We start from the raw sequence: 23,120 nt of genomic DNA, 5'->3' as shown, positions 1-23,120 counted from the left end.
CACCTGCAGACTTTCAGTGCTTTTCTGAGCTTTTCCTTCCTTAGCGTGTGTAAACATGCTTAAGAACATGGACGATTTTGCTTTGTGGAGACTAGAACTTTTAGGGCCTAAAATAATTTATTTGTTATTTTCATATGATATAAACAGTTCAGAAAGGTCTAGATAGACCTTCCACACAGAGAGGTGACATATAGCCTATGTTAACGATTCAGAAAATATGAGTCTGAAACCTGAATCAACAAGTAACAGAACCGCACTGCTACTATTTCATGGAAATGAATTAGTTGTCATGTATATCCCACAAGAACAAGTCTGTATCTTTTTATTTGTCAGAATGAAAGTTCTCTGTACATCTTAAAAACAAGGTTATTTAAGACTGAGATCTGGAATCGAATGCTTCACGAAGTCAGTGAATACAAACGCATCGCATATTGATGTCTTATGAAATTTTGCACAAATTCAAGCATTTTAGACATACAAAACCAAAAACATGTTGGAAGTACTAGTGAGTTACTTACATCTTCATCTACTGCTTTAGGATCAGCGTAAGTACACGCAGAAGGCGTCACACTAAGCTTTTTAAGTCTTTTCTCTAACTCATTTTTCATAGTCCAGAGCTGTATTATGCTTTCCGCTTTACTGGTTTTCAACTTTTTGGTATCACTGTATAAAATATAGAATAAAAAATATTAGTTCTGTAATTAGCATATAGTTCTCTATTTCAATATATTCTTTGGGTTCTAAAAGTTGCAGATGCATTCCCTTTTAAATTGTAGGCTCAAACGTGTAGATAGATCTGTTGAAACAGATTTACTCATAATGCTAACAGCTTAATTTTATCTTGGCTTGCATGCAAAATAAATAATTCTGGATGAAGTACAATTGAGTAATTGTGGTGACAAGGAAAACTGAAGGAAGATGAGGGCAGCAACCATTAATACCACTGTTCAGCAAACTAGTAAGCTAACAGTATTGCACAGCAGAAAAAAATCAACACAGAAGAGAAATGTGATCCACTTACTACCAATAATGACATTGACTTTAAGGATTTAGTGAAGGATTTGAAGAAAAGGAAGAGAAAATATTTAGAAGCAGATTTTCATGCTATTTCAATGTACACATATGTGTACAAATTCTTACTGGATTTTCAAGTTCTCACTTAGTACCATTAAAGTCAGCCAAGTTCATTCCTTCACGATATTATGCTTGAGGAATGCACTGCAATTTGCCACAATTAGGAGGACAAAACAATGGTGCTTTGTGTTCCTGACAAACCTAGTAACTATATCCATATTAATTCCTAAATGCCTTTAAAAATCTACACCCTATGATCACAAAAATCGAGAAAGTTCAAGGCTAAGGGGGAAACAAATACCTCAATATCACCTCATTACTGGATTATTCCAAGCTGACCAATCTCACATACTCAAATTTCTCTCTGATCCTCATTCTGTAGTGCTAGCACTTTACACAGTGTCAGCCACGCTGGTATCTCTCTGCTGCCTAACTATGCACAAGGTATTGCTGATTGCTACCCACCATGCAGCTGCTCCTACTCTGTGGGTTGCTGGAGCATGCAGAACAACCAGAACTACTGTATTACAACTGGATGCTGCTGTAAGGTACATGCCCAAGAAATAACTTACCACAAGACTGCTCTATATAAGCTTTTTCACAATACACAGTTACAATACTTACTTTGTCTTGCATTTCGTTAGTGATTTATCCACTTTTCTTAGTTTGTCCTTTATGTCCTCTATTTCCCTCTTGGCTTTAGGGTCTTGTTCATTTTTTTGTTTTTCCATCAAATGAATGAATACATTAGTGGCTGCACGCTCCACTGAATCTAAGCCAAATCTTGAAGTAAATAATATGTGATATAGATCAGTTAGGTGAATGCTAAGATAAATTTTTATTTGTACGCGTATATAATGCTGCTACAATAATGCTCAGCCTTATTACTTGACTGCAGTAAATTATAATAATTAGAAGTGCATCATTGCTATTTCATCCCAAAGTCATTGGCTGTGTTCACTTTCAAGCTACAATTACTTCAAAACTGAGTGGTAACATGCAAAATGGTTCTGCCAGTTAATTATCTACAGAAAACAGTCCTACCTTGCCCTAAGTTGGCACATGAACATACATATAAAATAGACTGTAACTTAAATCATTTAATCCTTCTCAACTAGCCTGTTGAAAAGGAATGACTGTTTCTCTTGTTATTCTACACAGCTGTTCTTTCTCATAGCTTTGTCAATACTGGAATGTTAGCTTAGCTTGGACTCTTCCAGCTTCTCAGTCAGAAAAAAAAATTAAATTCTTATTGTAGTGGGAAGAGACTGTTAGCTGTCACCATACAAGGGTTGGCAACACCTGGCATGAAGTTGCATCCTCGTCCATTAGAATGCTTACAAGTCATTCAGATCTGGCAGTCATCAAGAACAGGAGCAAATGGAAGGACTTTATTCTCGTGAAGGCCAAACACGGGTCTTAAGACTCAAAGGTAACTTCTTAATTCAAGCTTTTCACTTCTTCACAGGTAACACAGCTCAATTGCAATCATTTTCCATTTACTTCTCATCTCTCTGAAGCCCACACTGGGTGATTTAAACTTCTCTCTATCACAGAGTTTATTCAGCCATTTAAGTACAAATATGGTGCCAGCATACTTCTTTCCCTGGTGGCTTTAGGAAAAGAAAAGGTACTGTTTTCCCTACCACCAATAGCTGCAATAGCAACTTGGTTTCTACAGCTCTGATACCTACTCTCTCAGGAGTCTTTACTAATTCCACGTTGACAAAATACCACAATGGGTGACAGCTTTCCAACCTCACACATCAATAAAAGCTTAAGGAAAGAAAGCTTGCCAGCACCAATCTGTTACTCCATGTCAGTATCTACTTCTTGTGAGGGCTCCTCATCCCCTTCATCTCCATCACAAATTCTCAGGATTTGGACATGTAACTAGAATTTTTTATTTTTATTTTTTTGAAATTCCTTCTGATGCTTGTTCCTTGTCTGACTACAACACTGGGGAGGTCTATGAAGTGCAATCACAGTACACCTATGCCTTAAAACATAAGATAATAGATTTCTCAGGCTCACACCCCAACTTCATATCTACATGATGCATCCATGTTCACCGGTCTATGATGTGTTCTTTTCCCAGCATGATCATTTATCAGTTGTCTATTACAAAGAGAACACATACTCTACACACAGCCCCTTGTAAGAGCCATTTGTCACCAGAAATTTATAATGACTCATCATTCCAGGGTAGATGAGAGTAACTTAGTGATCTGTCTCTCCTGAGGAGAAGCACTTTGGAACATCCTATTAAGTGCCTCAAAAGGACAATGCAGTTAATACTGCAGCTCTAAAATCACTCGTGAAGGAATTAAAAATATTTAAGACTGCTTTTGAAATCTCTTGGCTTCAGCTGGAAATCAGCCATAGCATTGATTTAGAACCAGACTGCTGGAAATCAGCCATAGCATTTATTTGCAACTAGACTGCCACTCGAAATATAAAAAGAGAGAATTTATTAGCAATTAGAGTCATTTGAGATGCACCATTGACCTGTATATTCACTTTTTTGCTTCTTTCTTTCTAGAGTTCTTTCAGAAATGCCTTTTTTTTTAAAAAAAAAAAAAAAAAAAAAAAGCAAAACACATAAGAACTGAAATGCTAAAAAACATTCTCCCCCTAATTATTCAAAGCATTCAAAGGAAAGGAAAGGCTTCATACTGAGATGAGAAAACTGATATTTATGTAACACATGTATGTGATTGTTCCTACATGTTATTACAATAAGAATATGCACTGGACAACTGTTTAATGGTAAGTATTTTCTTTTCATTATTAGGACAAGCATCGAGGTAATATGCCCACTTTATTAATATTAGCAATATCGCTGACAATAATGGTATTATCAGTAGGTTATGCATGTTTCATGTTTTGTGAAAATACATCTCAGATACATGCAGAAGTTTCACTCATGCATTTTACTGGATATAAAATAATGTTGTGAGAGGCTTTGTACTAAAACCATGTTAAATGACATATTCATAGGACCTCATTCTGCCCTTTTCCCTAGCAAATCTGCCCCCAACATACACTGTTTGCACTTCTAATTAAACAGCATATTTTTTACTTATTACACTGGGGCAAAGCAACAGAGAATCCAACTCTTATTTTAATGTGATTCAGATTATAATTTTCCTCAGGTATCATGCATGGATTCTAACCTTTCCACACAATAATCGATCACTCCTAGTTTTACTTCAGCTAAACCTTCAGTCCCATAAAGATACACAGATTGATAGAGCTTGTAAGCCTTTACTTCACAAACTTTAGAACAAAGATAAGAAAAGGACATAAATATTGATATGGCTTGGCAAATTCCATTTATCTCTAATACCATTTTTCTGAATCTAGTCAACACACACATAACACATGGAATATAAATACTTACATAAAAATTATGGCAGGCAATTTATCCATCTCATGCAATTTTTCAACAAAGCATGCAAATTGCATCCATTTTTCCTGATCTGAGCAATCCATCGGTTGGGGCTTAAAGTGATCCAGAAGCTCACATACCTGACCAAAATATTATTGAGGAGATTTTAATGGCAGCAACTTCCAGCTGAAGGCAAAGTTTCCTGTAACAGCTTCTATCTGCTCAGATTTCTTAAGTCATGCAGAACTACAATGGCTTCGCATAGTCTACAGACTTAAAAGGTCTGCAGAACACAATGACTTCAGTAAGAATTCAAAATGCAAATCACTGTAGCATTCATGTCTACCTTCACAGTGGAAATAATACAGCACTACTAACATACCAATTATGATATATTTTCACATTCAAGCGTCACATTTCAAGAACCTTGGGATTTTTTTCCCCAAATATTCTATATTGTATCCTTGTTTTTTATTCACCACCTCCTCATATACCTATTTATGATATAGGAATATATGGCCTCTAGTTAAAGACTTGATCTTCCAATTTAAAGTCCATTACTTAAATTTCTGTCTTTTACATAGGAACATACCTTCTGTCCTTGGTTACATGGAAGGTTTCAAATGATCAGTAAAAGAAAAAGAAGTAGGCTAAAGAAGCAGAATTGTGGTACAGTATTGTCACTAATTGTAGGAGGTACACTCAAAGAATCAGAAATCAGAATCTCGCGGCAGTACTAGAAGTCTGATTTCCAGAGAAGCTTGTGAAAACAACCTTGAAAATGCTTACTGAAATGCCACAAATATTAGTGCTTATCTTTCAGCACAGCAGCAGCTAATACTCATAGATAATAATTAGGGAGGAGAGGCTCCTATAATTGTCTAGTTATATTACTGTATAATCATTACATTACAGCTGTACAGAGTCTTAAAAACACACCCCTCTAACAACTGTTACCTTCTGTCTTTGGCCAAGTTCAATCCATTTGCTTAGCTCTTTCTTCAGTTCCTGTTCATATTTCCTCACATCCATCTTTTTTATTACTACTTTATTCTTGAAAGAGACAAACTCCTCAGGATCTAGCTCCTTGAAAGCAACAACATAAAACACTGAATTACTTCACTATCTATTTACTTTTTATATATTCTGTGCACATATCTGTATACCCACCTGTGCCCTTGGCCACTCCTTCCAGACTTCTACCATTGTGTCATACAGCTGAACACTCTCTTTTGGAGACAGAGAAAGATCTGCAGGAATACCATAGTTTTCAATCTGGAAGGAGTTTAAACAAAAGAAAATAATCATTTTGATGAAATCCATATTACTTAATGTAACCGTTGATAAACACTTTTTACACCAATGCTATGCTTACATGATTGACTGTTAATGCAGCACATGGGTGATAATGTTCAAAGAGAAAATCACCACCCGTTGAAGAACACACATACTTTTCCAAATCATTGTATCTTTCTCCATACAGGACTGCAAAGAGACAAAAATGTCATGATACATTGTTGGTTTTAAAAAGCAAGTATTTTGATTTGACTTTATTTAAAAACTATACATATTCTTAAGTTCACACAGAGCGATTAAAGTGTTTACAGGAAGGACACTACAATTTACTTATTATTATTATAAAACATTCTGATACACACCTAGTCTAACACGGTATGTTTTTTTTGGTTCTTTTACTTTAGATTTCACTTTAAGTTTTCTCGTAGAATTCTTTTCAAAGTTGGTAGAGTTTTCTTCTATCATGTTCTCAGCACGTTGCCAATACCTTTTCACACTTTGTAACCACCTACAGTTCAAGAATAAAATAAAGCCAAGCCATAAAAAAATTCTCTTTGAAAACTGATACAATTATAATAGATGAAGTACTACATTCTGCTCTATTTCTCCTATAAAATTTCCAGTCCCCCCTCTCACCATTTTCAGTGCAATTTTCTCCAGCTTATCCCAGGGTGCAATTCGTAAATGTGAAATCACACCATCATTATACATACAAAGACATGTGTCTTCCTTGACTGATGATGGGTAAGTATGCTTATCAGGTTTTGGCAAATCAAATAGATTAAAAAAAAAAAAAAAAAAAAAAAAACACCTCTGCCCAGCTCTCTCAGAGGGTCTGAAAGAATAGGAATGAATGCCTGTTCTCATTACAGAGAGCTAAAAGTTACAGAATTGTTTGGTGTCAATTATATGTATATAATACATAAAACAGTATAATTCCAAATCTGTTGCCTGTCAATCGTAATTGTTCATACCCATCGGTTTGTATCAATAGTTCATATCCAATTTAAATATGCTCTTTTGAATGAGAAAAATTCCAAGCGTACTCAGTTAGGTGTTCTGGGTTACTGATAGTAGCAGAGAGAGCCAAAAACGGACACCGAATTGTTACCAGAAGATGCTCCCAAACCTCTGCTCCAATTTCGCCACCAAGACAATGGACCTATATGTTTGGGAAAGAGGATAAAAAAAAAAAAAGAAAGGTAATAAACCTACCTTATCAAAGTACACACAAAACAGGAGCTGTTTTATGTTTTGCTAAAATCAAAAAGGTTAGAAGATCAGTACTGAATAATTCTTACATTGCAAATTCACTGGATAGTGAATTAGACTATACTAACTTCAATACTACATTCATTGTTTGTACCTTAGATATTCACTGACATCCATTAACAATTAAGTTGATATACAAGAAAGAATCCAGTACAAATATTAAATTTAGCAATATTAAACACTGTTTTTGCCCTCAAAAGACTGACAAATATCTCCTGAAGGGATATGTCTACAATTCAAACCCAGAATACCTCCAGGCTTCATTTTTAACCACTAAGACTACAGTGGTGACCTTTAGTTTTCCAGTTGACTGGCTTGAAAGAAATAAGAGAAATTCCTGGTAGCTCAACTGAACTGTATGTCTTCTCCAGGACTATCAGAGTTTTAAGTTCTTGCACTGGAACATATTAAGACTATTAGCTAACATGAAAAAGCAAGCAAGTCTGAAGTAATAACAATATAACAAAGCAATAACGCATGTAGTGAAAAAAATAATTATTGATAGTTTTCCTCTGCCTTTTTTCCCCCATAAACTTATTAAATTGATTATTACTGAAAGATGCCTACCTCATCAAATATAACATATTGTATCCGTTTGACCCATTTCTGGCAACGAGGAGACAGCATCAAGATTTCTAAACATTGAGGCACAGTCACTAATATCTAAGAAAAAAAAGTTTGTAAAGCATTATTTTCAAATAAATTGGCTGATCAAACATAACAGAATAGATTCTATATTGAAAAAGCATTTAAAACATGTATTTGATTTCAAGATGAGCAAAAATTAATTTCTCACTTCTACCTTCAAGAAGGGTAAGAAGAAGGACACAGCCTGAGCTAACAGACTGGTAATCTTTGCTTTGATCCCTGGGACAGTGATGGAGCAACTAATCCTGGAAACCATTTCCAGGTACATGAAGGACAAGGAAGTCATCAGGAGTTTTTAGCATGGATTGACCAAGAGGAAGTCATGCTTGACCACCCTGATAAACTTCTGTGATGAAATGACCGGCTGTTAGATGAGGAGGGAGCAGTGAATATTGTCTGCCTAGTGTTCAATAAGGTTTTTGATGCTGTCTCCCATAAGATGCTCATAGACAAGCTGTTGAAGTGTAGGCCAGATGAGCAGATTGGCTAAATAACCAGTCCCAGAGAAATCAGTAGTACCAAGTGTAGTTGGAAGCCAGTAGCTACCAGTGTACCCCAGGGAACAGCATTGGGTCCAGTCCTGTTTAACATCTTAGTTAATGATCCAGATGATGGATGGAGTATACCCTCAGCAAGTTTGCAGATGACTCAAAACTGTGAGGAGTGGCTGATAAACCAGAGGGTGATGCTGCCATCCAGAAGGATCTCAACAGGCTAGAGGAATGCGCTGGCAGGAATCCCATGAAGTTAAACAAGGGGAGGTGCAAAGCCCTGCACCCGGGAAGGAACAACCCCAGGCACCAGCACTTGCTGATGGCCACCCAAATGGAAAGCAGCTTTGTAGGAAGTGACTTAGGAGTCCTGGTGGATGCCAAGTTGAACACGAGTCAGCCTCATGCCCTTCCAGCAAAGCAGGTGAACAGTATGGGCTGCATTAAGCAAAGTATTACCAGCAGGGCACAGGAGGTGATTCTTTGCATCTGAGGCCACACGTGGACTGATGGGTCCAGTTCTGGGCTCCCCAGTACAGGAAAATCATGCATATACTCAAGGGAGTCCAACAGAGAGACACTAAGATGATTAACAGACTGGAGCATCTCCTGTGAGGAAAGGCTGAGAGAGCTGGGACTGTCTAGCCTAAAGAGAAGGCTCAGGGAAGATCTCAATGTATATAAATATGAAGAGAGGATATAAAAAATACAGATCTCTTTTCAGTGGTGTCTAGTGACAAGACAAGAGGCAATGGACAAAAATTAAAACACTGGAGGCTCTGTCTGAACATAAAGACACTTTTTTCGCTGTGAGTGTGACTGAGCACTGGAACGGGTTGCCCAGAGAGCTGGTAGAGTCTTCATCCTTGCCAATATTCAAAAACCACCTGGACATGATCCTGGAGAACTAGCTTTAGGCAGTCCTGCTTGAGAAGGAGGGTTAGACACAATGATCTCCAGAGGTCACTACTTCCAATCTTAATCATTTTATGATTCTATGAATAACCTAGGTTGATTCACCTTGCAACGAAAGTTACAGTCACAATGAACAAGAGTGGCTGCAAGCAGCCAAACTCTACCCACCTGTATGAGTTCATGATTTTCAGTAGAGGTATTAACAGGCAAGATTGTCTAGAATATTCTTAAAATCAGTAAGCAAGTTGTACTTATTTTATTATTTTTTAAGTGATACTACTTAAGAACGAAAGAATGCTGGCCAGAGAAGCAACGCATGAAAGGAAACAGCATGGACAACAATGCTGAGGGATTAACAAAGGTTCATTTGCAGTTTATCTTTTACCAACAAAGCTTATAAAAGATTAATGGCTTACAGATATATATATATATATATATATAAAGCTTACTTCTATCTATATCAGGATTTTACACTATCATCTGATTGTCTGAAATCACACTATTTTCCAACTCTGAGATGGTCAACCTAATTTATTTCCAAGATTTACCTACATTTCAGTTTGAACTTTAGGACATAACTAAGACACATCAAGAGCTCAAGTGATTTTGAACCCTGGTGGTTAGTGAAAACAGATCTTTAAAGATCAACAAGAAAATCCATCACAGTACTACTTTACAATCAGTCGATGTCATCAATGTTTATAAAAAAAAAGGAGCACCTCTTTCATTTATCTGTATTTACATCTGCTGTATGCTTATGACCAAAGGAATTAAATGTTTCTTCTCCTAACCAGAGCAAGTAATCAAAAGATGAATAGTTAAGGTTGTATGCCACAGACTGAAAATTTTTCTGGTAAGCAGTACATAGATTTTAACTCAACTTTCTATTCAGTAATGACACAATTGTTATAATAAAAATTAACATTTTCAGAGGCCAGATGAAGTACAGAAGTCATAACTTTTAAGTGTTAAAACATTCAAAAAATATACCTGAGAATTCATGACATCATTACGATAATCTCGTGTGAAGACTCCGCACACCACCAATCCATCTGGAAGCGTCTTGGTGAACCGACTGTATACAGTTCCCACCACTTGGTTTACAAGGGCCTTAAGTAAAGCAGATCATTAACAAAACTACACAGTGGATGTCTAAAGGCATACAATGTTCTGAGGCATACAAATGTATTCAATTTTGGCACTGATTTTAATGTACTAGACTGCAATATACTATTGCCACACTTTTATTAAATCTGGATCATCAATGTTAACTTTGAACAGAAATGGTACCTGATGTTCAATTATACTCAAATGTTTTCAAAGAAATCTAGTCTCCTGTGAAGTGGGTTATATAGTATTAACTCTGTATTTTAATTATTTTATAGTATTCTGCTATATCTACAAACACTTTAATAACATCAGATTCCCGAGGCCTGCAGGTATAAAATATATTTGTGCACCCAGACTCTGATATTCAAATGAAAGTATGAATTTGATGCCCGTTTTTTATGCCATATCAAAAAAAAAAAAAAAAAAAAAAAAAAAAAAAAAAAAACTTATAGAAAAGAATCCAAAGAAATTACTAAATAATAGCACATGTAATTCCATATTCAAATTTCATATTACTTAAAACAAGTTTTGGAAGAAATCAAAACATTGGTTTAGCTCTTAAGTCCATTTCTAACTAAAAAGAAGGATAAAACACTCATTAAAAAATATCCCAAAGATATTTAGAGTTTCACAAGTTCTCTTGAAGCATCTAATGGTGAACTCAATTGGAAAATATGTTTCTTGTTCTGTTTTAACATTACTTTCACCAAGTCTGTAGGCTTTTGGCACTGTCACCATTTACCTAACACTACTTCTAGCACTTTTCTATGTATTAATGTTTCTGACCTTAAAATAGCTATATAAACAGTCAAAAAATTGTACATGAACTTAATTATTTTGCAGATCTTTTGTAAGCATGCTTAAATACACGTTTCTAATAAAAAAAAAGACATACATCAACTAAATCCGTACAATAAGTTACCCCAAATGTTTTCACAATCATGTTGAAAAATATCATAGACAGACAGTCAGAATATGTAGTAGGATGTAGCCTTACCTTTGTAGGAGCAACATACACAACTACTCCATCATCACTCGTTTTCAGAACTTTCTCCATGCAATAATATGATGCGTATGTTTTTCCCGATGAAGTAGGAGCAACTATCACTGCAGACTCATTGTTATCAACAGCATCAAGAAGTTCTCGCTAAGGGAAGAGCAAAACCTCTTGTTAAGAAGTTCTCATAAAGTGAACCGGCTCTTCCTGTGAAAATGTCTCTATTTTTGCTCATTTTAGACTCTTGGAAGTCATGGTTAATCTAGAATTTTAAGACTGTATTCTTTTCTCAAACTGTTAGTGGGAAAAAATGGAACTACAACTTTACACTTGTTTGTTTCAATTATTTGACCTGAGATTTTGATACCAGAATACTTACAGTCTGAAACTGGACATTTTCAAAATAAAAACCAGTTAACTCAGCAGTGTACAATTTAGATACAAGAACTTCACTGTTTTATACAATACAGTCATTTTTCTTGAATTGTTATAGCAATACTGTCCAGTTTTCCCTTCTGCTCTTAGCATACACTAATAAATTTGTTTTCTTCCTATTACTGTCTTCCTCCATGCTTCCTCTCACTTTAAATAGGTCTGTAGAAGGAGCGGGGGGGGAATGATAGAAGAAGTGAGAAATAAATAGCATGAACACTATCTTTCTATATTAGCATATATGCTGAGTTCAAACGTGCTTCTCAAGCAAGTATCTGTTTTGCAGATGTGGTCACACAAAATAGAAAATTCAACTGGTCTCCCCAGTCCAATAACAGACAGACCTGAGTTAGACCTACTGTGCTTTAAACAGAAAATTTATTATCAATTCATAGTATGCTTCACTCTTTAGGTTATCACCATCAAATATTATGATGAACAGTGAAATCCCATGGATTTGACATTTCTTATGTTGAATTCCTTGGACCAAGCTCTCAGTAGAAAAGCTGTCATGTTAGAAAGAACATGGAATACCATCCAAAATGATCTTCTGAATTTGTTCACTTTAGTGAAACACTATTTTTAGCAAGAAGTAGAATCACATGTATTCTAAAACAAAGAAAAAAAAGTCATTTCCAGTATCTTTACATACAAATGGTTTGTGTTTCATTACCTGCCATGTGTCTGGTATGAAATTTTCCACTCGGGGATCTGGATCATTTCTCTCTTCTCTGAGCAAGTAATAGTCCATGTATTGTAGCTGGAAGCGAACTGGTCCCACCTCAATAGCATATCTACTTGTATTCTCACCATCACTTTTTTCTCTAACCTATAAGGTCACAATACATTTCAAGTTGGTTTGCAAACTAGCAAGAGATTCAGAAAATGGCACATCTTCTGCTCTGGAACTCTGAAAGCTTTAAAAAATATATGAAAGTGCAGGTGATTTTTAAATACATTTTCTCTTATATAGCTTTGTATAAGCTTGTATCTGTTCAAAGGAGACTACTATAGCCTATAAACAATATGTCTCCAGTAACCCTCATTGTTGATGGTTTTGTTGTCAGCAGAGCTTACGAAACTGACGAGAAGGCAGAACTTGGCTTCTCTGAGCTATCACCTGCTAGTGCCTTCTCATCCTATATTTTTCTTTTCTTGGACCTATCCTGACACTTTATGCAATGAATCAAAGTTGTGAAAAGAAACTCAATATGAAGATTGTGATCCCAATTTTTGCAAAGTATTATATTTTTACGCAGCACCTGTATACCCTAAGACATAACAAATTTCAATGTTTGTGTACATGTTTGGTTACACCATTTGATCTTGAAAGTTGTTTAGCAAAGCCTTCCATGTTACAACATATACCAGAATGTCAGAAAATCACATTATAATTTAGGTTGGATATCCGACTGTCAGTTAATCCAGCTCCCTGCTAAAAGTAGGTGCAAACTGATCGGGTCACTCAGGGCTGCGTTCAGCCTGGGCTTCTGGGGGATCTCATTAACATGTACAAATACCTGAAGGAAGCATGCAAAGAGGATGGAGCCAGGCTCTTTTTAGTGGTGCCCATTGCCTCTTGTCCTGACCCTGGACACAAACTGGAACACAAGAGGTCCTGTCTAAACAACAGGAAGCAGACACTTCTGTACTGTGCAGGTGTAGTGGGTCTGGCTGGAATGGAGTTAGCTTTCCTGTAACAGCACATATAGTGCTAGAAGTGCTAGAACTGTAGCTAGAACAGCCCTGATACCGCACCAAGTTTTTGGCTATTGCTGAGAGGGGCTGGCACAGCACCAAGAGTGCCTCCAAAACACCCAAAGCCAGCAGGCTGGGCAAGAGGTGGGGAGGGGTTATCCCCAGGGCAGCTGACCCAAACTGACCAAAGGGATGTCCCATACCATGTGGTGTCCTGTGCAGCAACAAAAGGTGAGAAACGAGAGGAGGGGCTCTTGTTATGAAGATGTCCATCATCCCAAACAGCTGCTACTCTTACCTAGACCCTACTTCCCAGGACATGGCTGAACATTCCTTGCTGATGGGATTTTTTTTCCTCTGTTTCTGTGCAGCCTTTGCTTGTTTTTCCTCTTTCCTTTAATTAAATTATTCTTATCTCAACCTGTGAACTTCCCCCCCCCCCCCCCATCGTATTTTCTCCCCCTCCCTTCTTTTGAGGGGGGGAACAGAAAGAAGTATAGTGAAGTTTACTTGGCCATCGGTGTGAACTACCACAGCAGGCAACTGAGCACTGGAACAAGTTGCCCAGATAATTCTGGAGATACCCTCCTTGAGGACATACAAAGCTGTCCGGACATAGTCCTGGGCAATCTCCTCTAGGTTCTCGAGCAGGGAGCTGGACCAGACGACCTCCAGAGGTCCTTTCCAACCTCAACTCTTCAGTTTTTTCAGATTTTGGTTTATTCAGGGCACCAAACACCCTTAACAGTTTGCTTTTGGCTACAGAGTTACTATCTCCATACATCAGTCAAATTTACACAGAAAAGCAGACAAATACTTTCCACTCCCAAAGGGAAGAGTCTTACAAATCTCTTCCTCCCTCATCTCTTAGTCCCAATCCTCAAAGAAGGACAAAAAAAAGATTTCCAGAACTGAGCTTCCAAAAAATTCCTAACACTGTTGCACATGAAAAAATGAGATACAGAAATCACACTGGTTTTATGGTTCACTGTAATCCTTTCATTTTGTTACTGACTTCATATTCTGCAGACTGTTAGTTATATCCCCCCTTCTTCCACCTGACAACCACTTTAGCATTCCCTCTCCCCGGTAACATCACATCTACAGAACTGCTTTTAAATCAGCCAGGGGGAAGGTTGCAAGCAGAAAAGCACAAGTCCGGTCTTTAGAAATATGACTTCAGAGCCAAATTCAGAGTAGCTATCTGGCAGTCTCAGCTGTGTTAGTGAAGACAAGCAATTCAGTGTCAGTTTCCCTCAGAGGCGATCATCATAGCTCAGTAACAGGGTAGAGTAATACCATAAAAACAAACAATATAATTTTCATCTAGCTCATCAGTATCAAAGATTTCCTCTATACAGTAGCATGTTTAGGCCTGTTAATGAACATTTTGAATTGATTATTTTTCATAAAATAATAAAAAATATAAATATTTTCATAAAATAAGCATTAATGCTTTTTTTTGACATGCAGAGTTCAGCTGATGTGATGAGTGGAACAACAGGTACCTCTTAGAGATGTAGACATCTCTTAACATGTTTCACAGGTTGTACTTCACAGCCATATATAGTTCCACTTAATAAAGGGGAAGTGGCCTAATGCGTTAACTCTCTTTCACATCAAGCAAAGAAATATATCCATGGAACTAAGGAAGATTACTCATTAATTTCTGAAGCATGAATAGACAGCTAAACTTAAGGCACAATATAATTACAGTAAGCTCAATATAGATTTTCTACACACTGTTACATACTTATGTTTATATCAATTAGAGATCCAGTTACAATAGAATCATCACAGTCTATAAAGTTACCTGGCCAGACAGTGAACATGCCAAATTCTCAAATCCAAGAAGTCGTAGACATTGGGTCAGTTTTTGTAGATGTGATTTCTCCAAGAGGTCTTGATATTTTTCAAGGAGGATATGAATTCTCCTCATGAGTTGAACAGCTTTGCTTAAATCTTTAGATTTAGTATCTTTCAAAAAAAAAAAAAAACAAAAAAAAACAAAAAGCGAACTCAATAGTTACTTGAGATCCAATTCTATTACTGGAAGCATTTTTATATTAGGTATTTTTTAAATAGACCTTACCCATCCAACAACATTTATGGAAATTTAAAAGTGCATTTTAATCAAAGGCGACCAGAATACAACCCACACTTCTGTGAGCTTTACAAGGTGCAACAATGAAGACCAGGCACCAAAACAATTCTATCTGCCTCTGCAAGCTCAACAATAAAAGAAAGTCATACTTCTCACATCTATACAATAACTGAGCTCCCCCATTTCATTTTCCTGACTCACATATTTGTTACTCAATCTTATTAGCTACATACTTCACACTAACATGTACAGGTCTCCCCAGCATGTTTCCAACAGAGTTGTTTGGATCCTTCTGACTAAAAACATAGATTGAATAAGTTAATTCTGGTGAAACTGGAGACATCTAACCATGGTGGTATAAATTTCTGTGCAAGTCAGCATTATTCTGACTGTGAATCAACTCAGCTAATCAAACAATTCACCTCTGTATAGATATATTTTACTGTTCATGATGCATGATCATTAAATATGTATAAAGTAAAACAAATTACCTATGCATACAATGTTTACAATGTTTACAAGGTGAAACAGGAAAATATTTATGATCTAATTTTAGCAGATTCTTTGTCTCACTCAGAAAATCCTGAAATTGCAAATGAGGACCAGTCTGTTAACACTTAAAAGCACCATTAGTACTCCCAAAACAGAAGCATTTTAACATGTCTTTACTCCTGTAGAGAATGTCTAAAGTCACTCACTTTCTTGGTTAAAGGAAGTGCAAGTCAAATACTGAACATGCATTTGGTTATCATACCTTGTTTTTTGCAGTGTTCCTTCCATACTTCTAAACAGGCAGACAGTCCTGACAATTCTACGCTGAACTTCACAGATTTACTTTTAAGATTCTTGAGAAACTTCTCCAATTTGTTTATTCCAACAGTTAGATTTGCTTTTATTTCCTTTTCAGTTGATATCTGCAAGGTTTTCCATTGCTCCTGTTCTTTCATTTCTTCTTTAATTTTTAGTCGCTTGTTGTTTTCCTCTGCAATTATTTCTGCTTTACTTTTCTACATAAAATGTAGAAAAAATATTCAGAAACAACCATCATTTTTTGCCAAGCATCATCTGAAAAAAACTAATCCATAAACTCAAGATACATTATAGTTTTCAATTCTGTGTGGTACATTGTATCTTAAGTAGGATTTTTTAAAATAGCACTTCACTCTGAAGGAGACAATCTATGAATCCCAGTATTTACTTCACAAAAGCTTATCTAATCTGTATTTTAAAAGTCAAAAGCTTCTTCACAAGTGGTATAAAAATGCACAGATGTGGAAAAAATTAAACAGCAGTTGAAGTTAAATTTAAAGCTTTTATTTCATCCATAGGTAACAATAATTAAAATACCATTGAGGTGTTATTACATAAATTAAATAAAATTAAGGGTTCAATCTTACTTGAATTAAGAAGATTCCATATTTTAGGAATATATTATGGAATATATTGTATTCCATATTATGGAATATATTATATTATATTCCATATTTAGGACTTTTATAGGCTATTCAACAGGCCATAATCTATAATGCATAACAGTATAAAGATAGTATAGTTTATTATGAAATGTTACTCACATTATTATTGCTGAGTACTGTTCATTAGTACACAAGTATATGTAACATATCAAGTGATGTCTGAAAATGTTCATATAGAATTAATAGCAATATTTCCAAGATCTTTCATGGAGAATATTTCCAAATAATGCAGGGAAATAAATAACCAAATAGTGGATTTTACCTTATTTGTCAGTAGTTTCTTAAACGTAAAATTAAATTGAACTACAGTTTCCTTCACCTCACACACTATTATGGGCCATGAACCAAATCTCAGCAGCCTTTACAGATCTGATATTATTGTTTATCTTTTTTTAAAAAAAATTCCTTGTCAGTTAAAACATAATCATTCATCAATATTTCCAAATAGAAAAACCTTTGTTTTTCTTTCCCAAATAGTAAATTAAATTTGAACTACAAAGATAATGTTTTTTTCTTCAACTAAAACTACTAGCGCATTCAAACTATAATATTTAATATGTGTGATTCATATAGTAGAAATGTTTTTCTGGATAGTAAAAAGTAGACTTGGAAAGAGCAACTTGCATATACTCACTTGCATTTTTTTCTTTTTGACGGGATTATTAGCACTCCCTGGTGCATTCTTTTGGCATACAACAAACTTTGAAGTGCCCTCTTGCAATGTGCTTCCATAAAAACGATAAAAAGTCTGTAACTTTTGAATTTGTTTTCTTTCATATGGATCTTTGGATTTTGCTGCAAATAAACACAATTGATTCAAAAACACATTGACAGAATCCCCTCACCCCCACCCCCCCAAAAAAATATACCTGGATAAAGGATAAATTTAACTTAAAGGCCAAAATCACATTTCAAAAGATACTTTCTACTGAGACTCATTGAAATTCAACAGTCCTTTGAACTATCTGAGAGATATGTCAGACTCAAATTCAGACTTTAGGCACAAAAAAATAGTATTGGAAAACTTAACAGACAGGACACCTGGAAAGAAATTACAACTGCTTGAGAAAAGTGCCTAGGCTTCTCACACAATCAATGAAAATAAGAAAGTGTCTGCAGAAGTCAATTCAGATCATCAGAAAGAGACCTCTTCCCCATGAATACAAGACTCTGTCATCAGAACTTAAATAATATGGAAGAACACTTATGTGACCAAATGGAAGGTATCGAGCACGTGGATATTTCTGCACTTAAGCTTAGCTATTTCTCTCTGTTTTACACAAAAAAGACTGAGATAATACAGGCCAGTGTTAAGAGAACTTGTGCAAGACATGGAATAGAGAGGGCTCTCTCTTCAGTAGGAGTGGACATAAACTCCAACATTATGGAGGATGCTCTAGCTACCACTCTTGTGCAGATATGCTCAGAGTGACTGCTCTCCACATTTCCTGTTGAAATCACAGTGCAAAAAATAATGCAAAAAATTGTCCAGTCAGAAAGATAAGCAGATGGAACACTTTTCATAGGTCAAGTGATGCAAATGCCCATTCAGAAAACAATTTTTCTATTCACTGAATGAAAACCCTAAATGAAAGGAAGCACCAATAGTAATGCATGACTTCCCACCTCCTGGGAGAGAGTTTAATCCACTGTGTGATGCAACGATAATGGAAACATCTTTGAGAAAAAGAGCTATGTATACATGCTAGTACACAAAGTATCATATAATTCATTTCATGTAAATATGCAAGTCTAAGATCAAAATTAAGTCCATGTTTTGTTTTTGTTAGTACCTCAAAGCTGAGAAACAAACACAAAACTATGATGCGTAACATTAATACAAACACCTTTTGTTTACTTTTTTTTTTTACTTTAATTTTTGTTCTCAAAAGATTTGACTGGCTATGCATGTGCTGGACACACATCTGAGTAGATTTTGCACATATACGAATTTGCTTAGTAAGCATTACTCAAAGTATAGATTTAAACATGAAATTGCACATGTACTTTATATATAGAGAGAGAGATCTGTGAAGCATTTTGCAAGCACAACAGAAAGCATCATGAACAGCTGACAAGAAATGCTCCCTTATACTTGTTAGAACTATTAAGTTAATGCATAACACACAATATGTAGCTGATGAATTTCTGCAGCATGTGCAAGTATAATTTAGCTATTGCAATAGCTCTTTTTTGGCAATGTTTACGCAGTTGCAAATATTTTCTGAACTGAGAAGTCCTTCTCTAAAACGTTAACCTTTACAGTATTTTTCTAGCCAACAAAGACAAGTGGGTTTTGTTAGCTCTTCTTACCATCAGCGTTGCAGTGTACACGTTCATACTCCTCAGTCAATGGTCTGCCAGAATGCCAGTGACGAAGCTCATCAAATTCCTTGTATTTAGTAAGTGAAGAAACTGCAGGATCATTGCTGAAAGATACAAACATTAAACAGAGCAACAATTAAAAAGGTTATCTGTTGTCTCTAATAAAACATTTAAAACATATAAGAAAACCTGAATATTTATCAAAACACTTTACATTGGCAGACAACCAATGTAGGGATTAATTTTACTCCAAATATAGTTTGTCAAGATAGCCTCAGCTTTTCAGAAAAAAAATAATAAATTAAAAATGCATTTTCCCACTTTCATATAGTTCAATCATAGAATGCAATGTGACTACATAACTCACAGAAATATCCTTTAAAAGATGAGTCTTCGTTTTCCCAAAGTGGCTAAAAGTAATCATTGTCCAGCACACAACCCACCTTCACAAGCACGGCAAATGTAAAAAAAAAAATAATAATCTACTCTCAACTTTTATTCAGTACTGTTACTCAGTATTTTCCTTTTCCTGAAATCAACCTGAGCTTTGCAATTTAAGATGAGGCCTTTCAATTACAAATTGTGCATTCAGAATAACTGTTTCAGAATATAGAATAAGAATCACTGAAGACTAATACAAACAAATAATTGAATGAGAAAATAAGATACTGACTCTTACGCATTCCTTTTCAGAATTTTCTGATAATATTTACAGAGTATTTTATCAGTACACATAAATGTGAAACCTTCCCTAGTCACAGCAAAAGCATTTCTAAACTCACACAAATTGAGCATAATATGGGTGTAAACACCAGGGCAGTAGTAAACAAACCCATAGTCTTATAATATCTTAATAAAACTCATAGTACATACTCATCTAAAACAGGTAGGTCTTTCAAAATATCTCCAGCATACTCTTTAACAAGATCAGATTTCACTGGGAATAGTCCTATAGCAGGAATTTTGTCTTCATACACTGTACAGCATTTAAAAAAAAAAAAAATAAGGTTGATTAAAAATATGTATGATTTCATATCTTATACTTGAAATTCTGTCAAGTTTTTTACTGGAAATTCATTTTTAATGTAAAATATGCAAAAAAGAAGCAGCAGTTCACCAGTTCCTCTCTTCCTTTTTCTTCTCAAGCACTGGAAGAAGAGGAACAAAGCAGATATTTTTGCTTCTGAGTAGGTAATCTTACAATCTATTTTAGACACCTATACTACTTCTATGAATGCTACAACCTACTCCATCTCACAGGCACATATTTCCTGCACTACTTACAGAAGTAAGCAGTAGCAATACTGTGCTAGAAGGTGCCTTAATAGCCTATGTAGTAACAAAGAAGTCCACTAGAGCCCACTTTGCCTGCCTGACATCTCTTGATACTAGCTGAAAAACACCATATAATTAAGTAGAATTATGCTCCCGTTCTTAACTAATTTCTTGCAAACTGCCCCTTCTTAATAAAGTTTAGAATGTTTTAAACAAAACACACGTAACAAAATAGGTTCTCAAGAAATGTCAGACACTAGTGGGTTGAAAGGAAGGAGAGTATAAATCACAGAATCACACACAGAATCACAGAATTTCTAGGTTGGAAGAGACCTCAAGATCATCGAGTCCAACCTCTGACCTAACACTAACAGTCCGCACTAAACCATATCCCTAAGCTCTACATATAAACATCTTTTGAAGACTTCCAGGGATGGTGACTCCACCGCTTCCCTGGGCAGCCTGTTCCAATGTCTAACAACCCTCTCAGTAAAGAAGTTCTTCCTAAGATCCAACCTAAAACTCCCCTGGTGCAACTGAAGCATGGATTAGATTTCTGACCAGGATAAAAATCAGATCACTACTCTCCAAACATTTTGTGACAGTAATGAAGACCATGCTTCTAACTCTAATTCTTGGGGTTGTCAATACCTCTAGGTGATGTCTGTTCCTGATCAAGGAACACTTGGGAAGTAGTTCGTATTGGGAAAGCATCTCCAAAACCATATTTCACAGTCAATTTGGTTACAGCATCCCATAAACTTAGATATTCATCCTCCATTTCTTTCCCCAGTTCCTTTTGGAATTCTAATCCTGCACAGAAGAAAAAAAAAAAAGGGGGGGGGGGGGGGGGGGGGGGGGGGAAGGGAATTAGGAGCTTTATGATTACAGCTTCCTTGAACAGAACCTACCTATTCACCTATGCAGCATCAGACACAAAGAGCTCAATCCTACACAAGGTCTCTGGACATTACAATAAATTAGGATATGCTGCCATACATTCAGTGTTTAGTAGTCCAGGGTATAAATTACTAATTATGCTGACAAAATTTATTTTGTAAAGAATACCATACTGTCTGTGGAAGTTCAAATTCCACAGCTACAGAAGGGTTTCTCTCACCTTCACCTTCTTCAGGGTAAGATCTTTAATTCAGAATTGTATTTTGGTGCCTAATAAACAATAAGAATCATTAAAAAAATCTGTCTCCTATTTCTAATTTATATTTTGTTTAAAAAAATCTCGACACTTCTCTACAGGACACCTTGTGACTTGATTTATACAGAAAAAGTTGTATTTTACTATCAGACAGACCAACTGCCAGTGCTTACCACAGGATGTCAGGTGAACAGAATTACTCTGAAATAAATTTTGGTATAAATCATTTTCCATACTCTCTTGCTCTGTCAGCTTTTGTAGCTTTCCTTTGAATCTTAACACATACAATGATGTTCTTGAAGTTCCTGCTCTCAACTTCATGTGTTTACAAGATAATATCAGATTTTGTCTGAACCAATTTTATCTCAATCTAAAATAAAAATATCTCAAAATAAAAACAAACAAACAAAAAATAGATCTCTGATGTCAGCGATATTAGGGATAGAATCTAGTCTCCATTCTGACTATGCTGAACTAAGACAAAATGAAATGGATAGAATATGGGCTAAAAAACAAACAGTTGAGAATACCCAATAACAGTGACCCAGAGCTCGTACTACCTATGCTTCCTCTGCGTAAGTATATCAAAGATATGACATGGTAAAGTATTGTGAATGACTACTGGTGAGAGACAGTTGAGTGTGATTTTCTAGACTTGCATGTGAAAAAAAAAATCCCTATTGTTCGACAAAATTATTATACAAGTACTAAATCAATACAAGTTGATTTATGCTTGTACACAAATTCTCATTTTTACTCTGCATCTTAATAAAACTAGAAATGTAAGAAAGAAAAGTGTTCAACAAAGACAAATACCTTTAGTGTATTCAATCTGATAGTAATGTGCAAGATTTTTGAGCAGTGACTCATCATTTAGGTCAGGAAGATATGTTAAATCCAGTTTCCAATCATTTTTATCACTTAGCTCTTTCAGAACAAAATGCACACACAACTGTTGCTGTTAAAACAGAGCAAACAATTAATTCTCATTTAGCACCTTTTCATGCGGAGGGACCAAAGCATCTCCAGAATAAGGTTAACTACCTCAGTTTTTATAGGCATGAAAATCAACATGTTGTTATTTCTCTGTGATCGCGAAAGAGTTAAGTAGCACACTTCTAGATCTTCTTCACTGCAATAATTGACTTCAAATAATACAAAGGTCTGGCATCGGACTTCCCATACTGGATAGGTCCATCTAAGCCCAGAATCCTAATACTGACATTGGCCTAAAATTAGGTAAAAGCCTAAAAATAGGTCAACTATACAGAGATATTACCTCAAACATTCTCTTAGTCCCACTGATTTTTGGCTCACATGATTCCAGAACCAGATGAAGTTTCTTTCCAGCAAGTACATGTGATTCTTTGATCTAAGACTACTAAAGCAATTCACCAAGAAAAACTAAAACTGAAATGATAATTGTACCAGATGACGGAAGTAAGACAGTGTTATACACAC

The 23,120-nt window shown here is 35.7% G+C and overlaps 1 protein-coding gene across 4 annotated transcripts in view; it reads right to left on the bottom strand.

The window, feature by feature from the left end:
- Positions 1–23,120, bottom strand: part of DDX60 (DExD/H-box helicase 60) — a 47,549-nt gene that overhangs the window by 15,055 nt on the left and 9,374 nt on the right. For all 4 annotated transcript variants that reach the window (XR_005265403.2, XM_038178341.2, XM_038178340.2 and 1 more), the window contains exons 9-27: positions 22,476–22,617; positions 21,155–21,316; positions 20,102–20,204; positions 19,217–19,332; positions 17,538–17,698; positions 16,183–16,435; positions 15,138–15,301; positions 12,300–12,455; positions 11,195–11,344; positions 10,078–10,197; positions 7,601–7,696; positions 6,808–6,923; positions 6,124–6,269; positions 5,841–5,950; positions 5,636–5,740; positions 5,423–5,551; positions 4,478–4,605; positions 1,699–1,857; positions 519–663 (exon numbers count right to left, since the gene is read on the bottom strand). Coding sequence is in view for 3 of the 4 variants with exons in the window: in XM_038178341.2 (XP_038034269.1) it covers positions 519–663; positions 1,699–1,857; positions 4,478–4,605; positions 5,423–5,551; positions 5,636–5,740; positions 5,841–5,950; positions 6,124–6,269; positions 6,808–6,923; positions 7,601–7,696; positions 10,078–10,197; positions 11,195–11,344; positions 12,300–12,455; positions 15,138–15,301; positions 16,183–16,435; positions 17,538–17,698; positions 19,217–19,332; positions 20,102–20,204; positions 21,155–21,316; positions 22,476–22,617 (2,661 nt within the window). In the remaining variant the exon portion in view is untranslated. The remainder of the gene's footprint in view (positions 1–518; positions 664–1,698; positions 1,858–4,477; positions 4,606–5,422; positions 5,552–5,635; positions 5,741–5,840; positions 5,951–6,123; positions 6,270–6,807; positions 6,924–7,600; positions 7,697–10,077; positions 10,198–11,194; positions 11,345–12,299; positions 12,456–15,137; positions 15,302–16,182; positions 16,436–17,537; positions 17,699–19,216; positions 19,333–20,101; positions 20,205–21,154; positions 21,317–22,475; positions 22,618–23,120) is intronic.

Source organism: Anas platyrhynchos, chromosome 4, assembly GCF_047663525.1.
Source record: "Anas platyrhynchos isolate ZD024472 breed Pekin duck chromosome 4, IASCAAS_PekinDuck_T2T, whole genome shotgun sequence".
Taxonomy (NCBI): domain Eukaryota; kingdom Metazoa; phylum Chordata; class Aves; order Anseriformes; family Anatidae; genus Anas; species Anas platyrhynchos.
The sequence above is the reverse complement of the archived record's forward strand: the minus strand, read 5'-3'. Positions and strand labels throughout refer to the sequence as shown.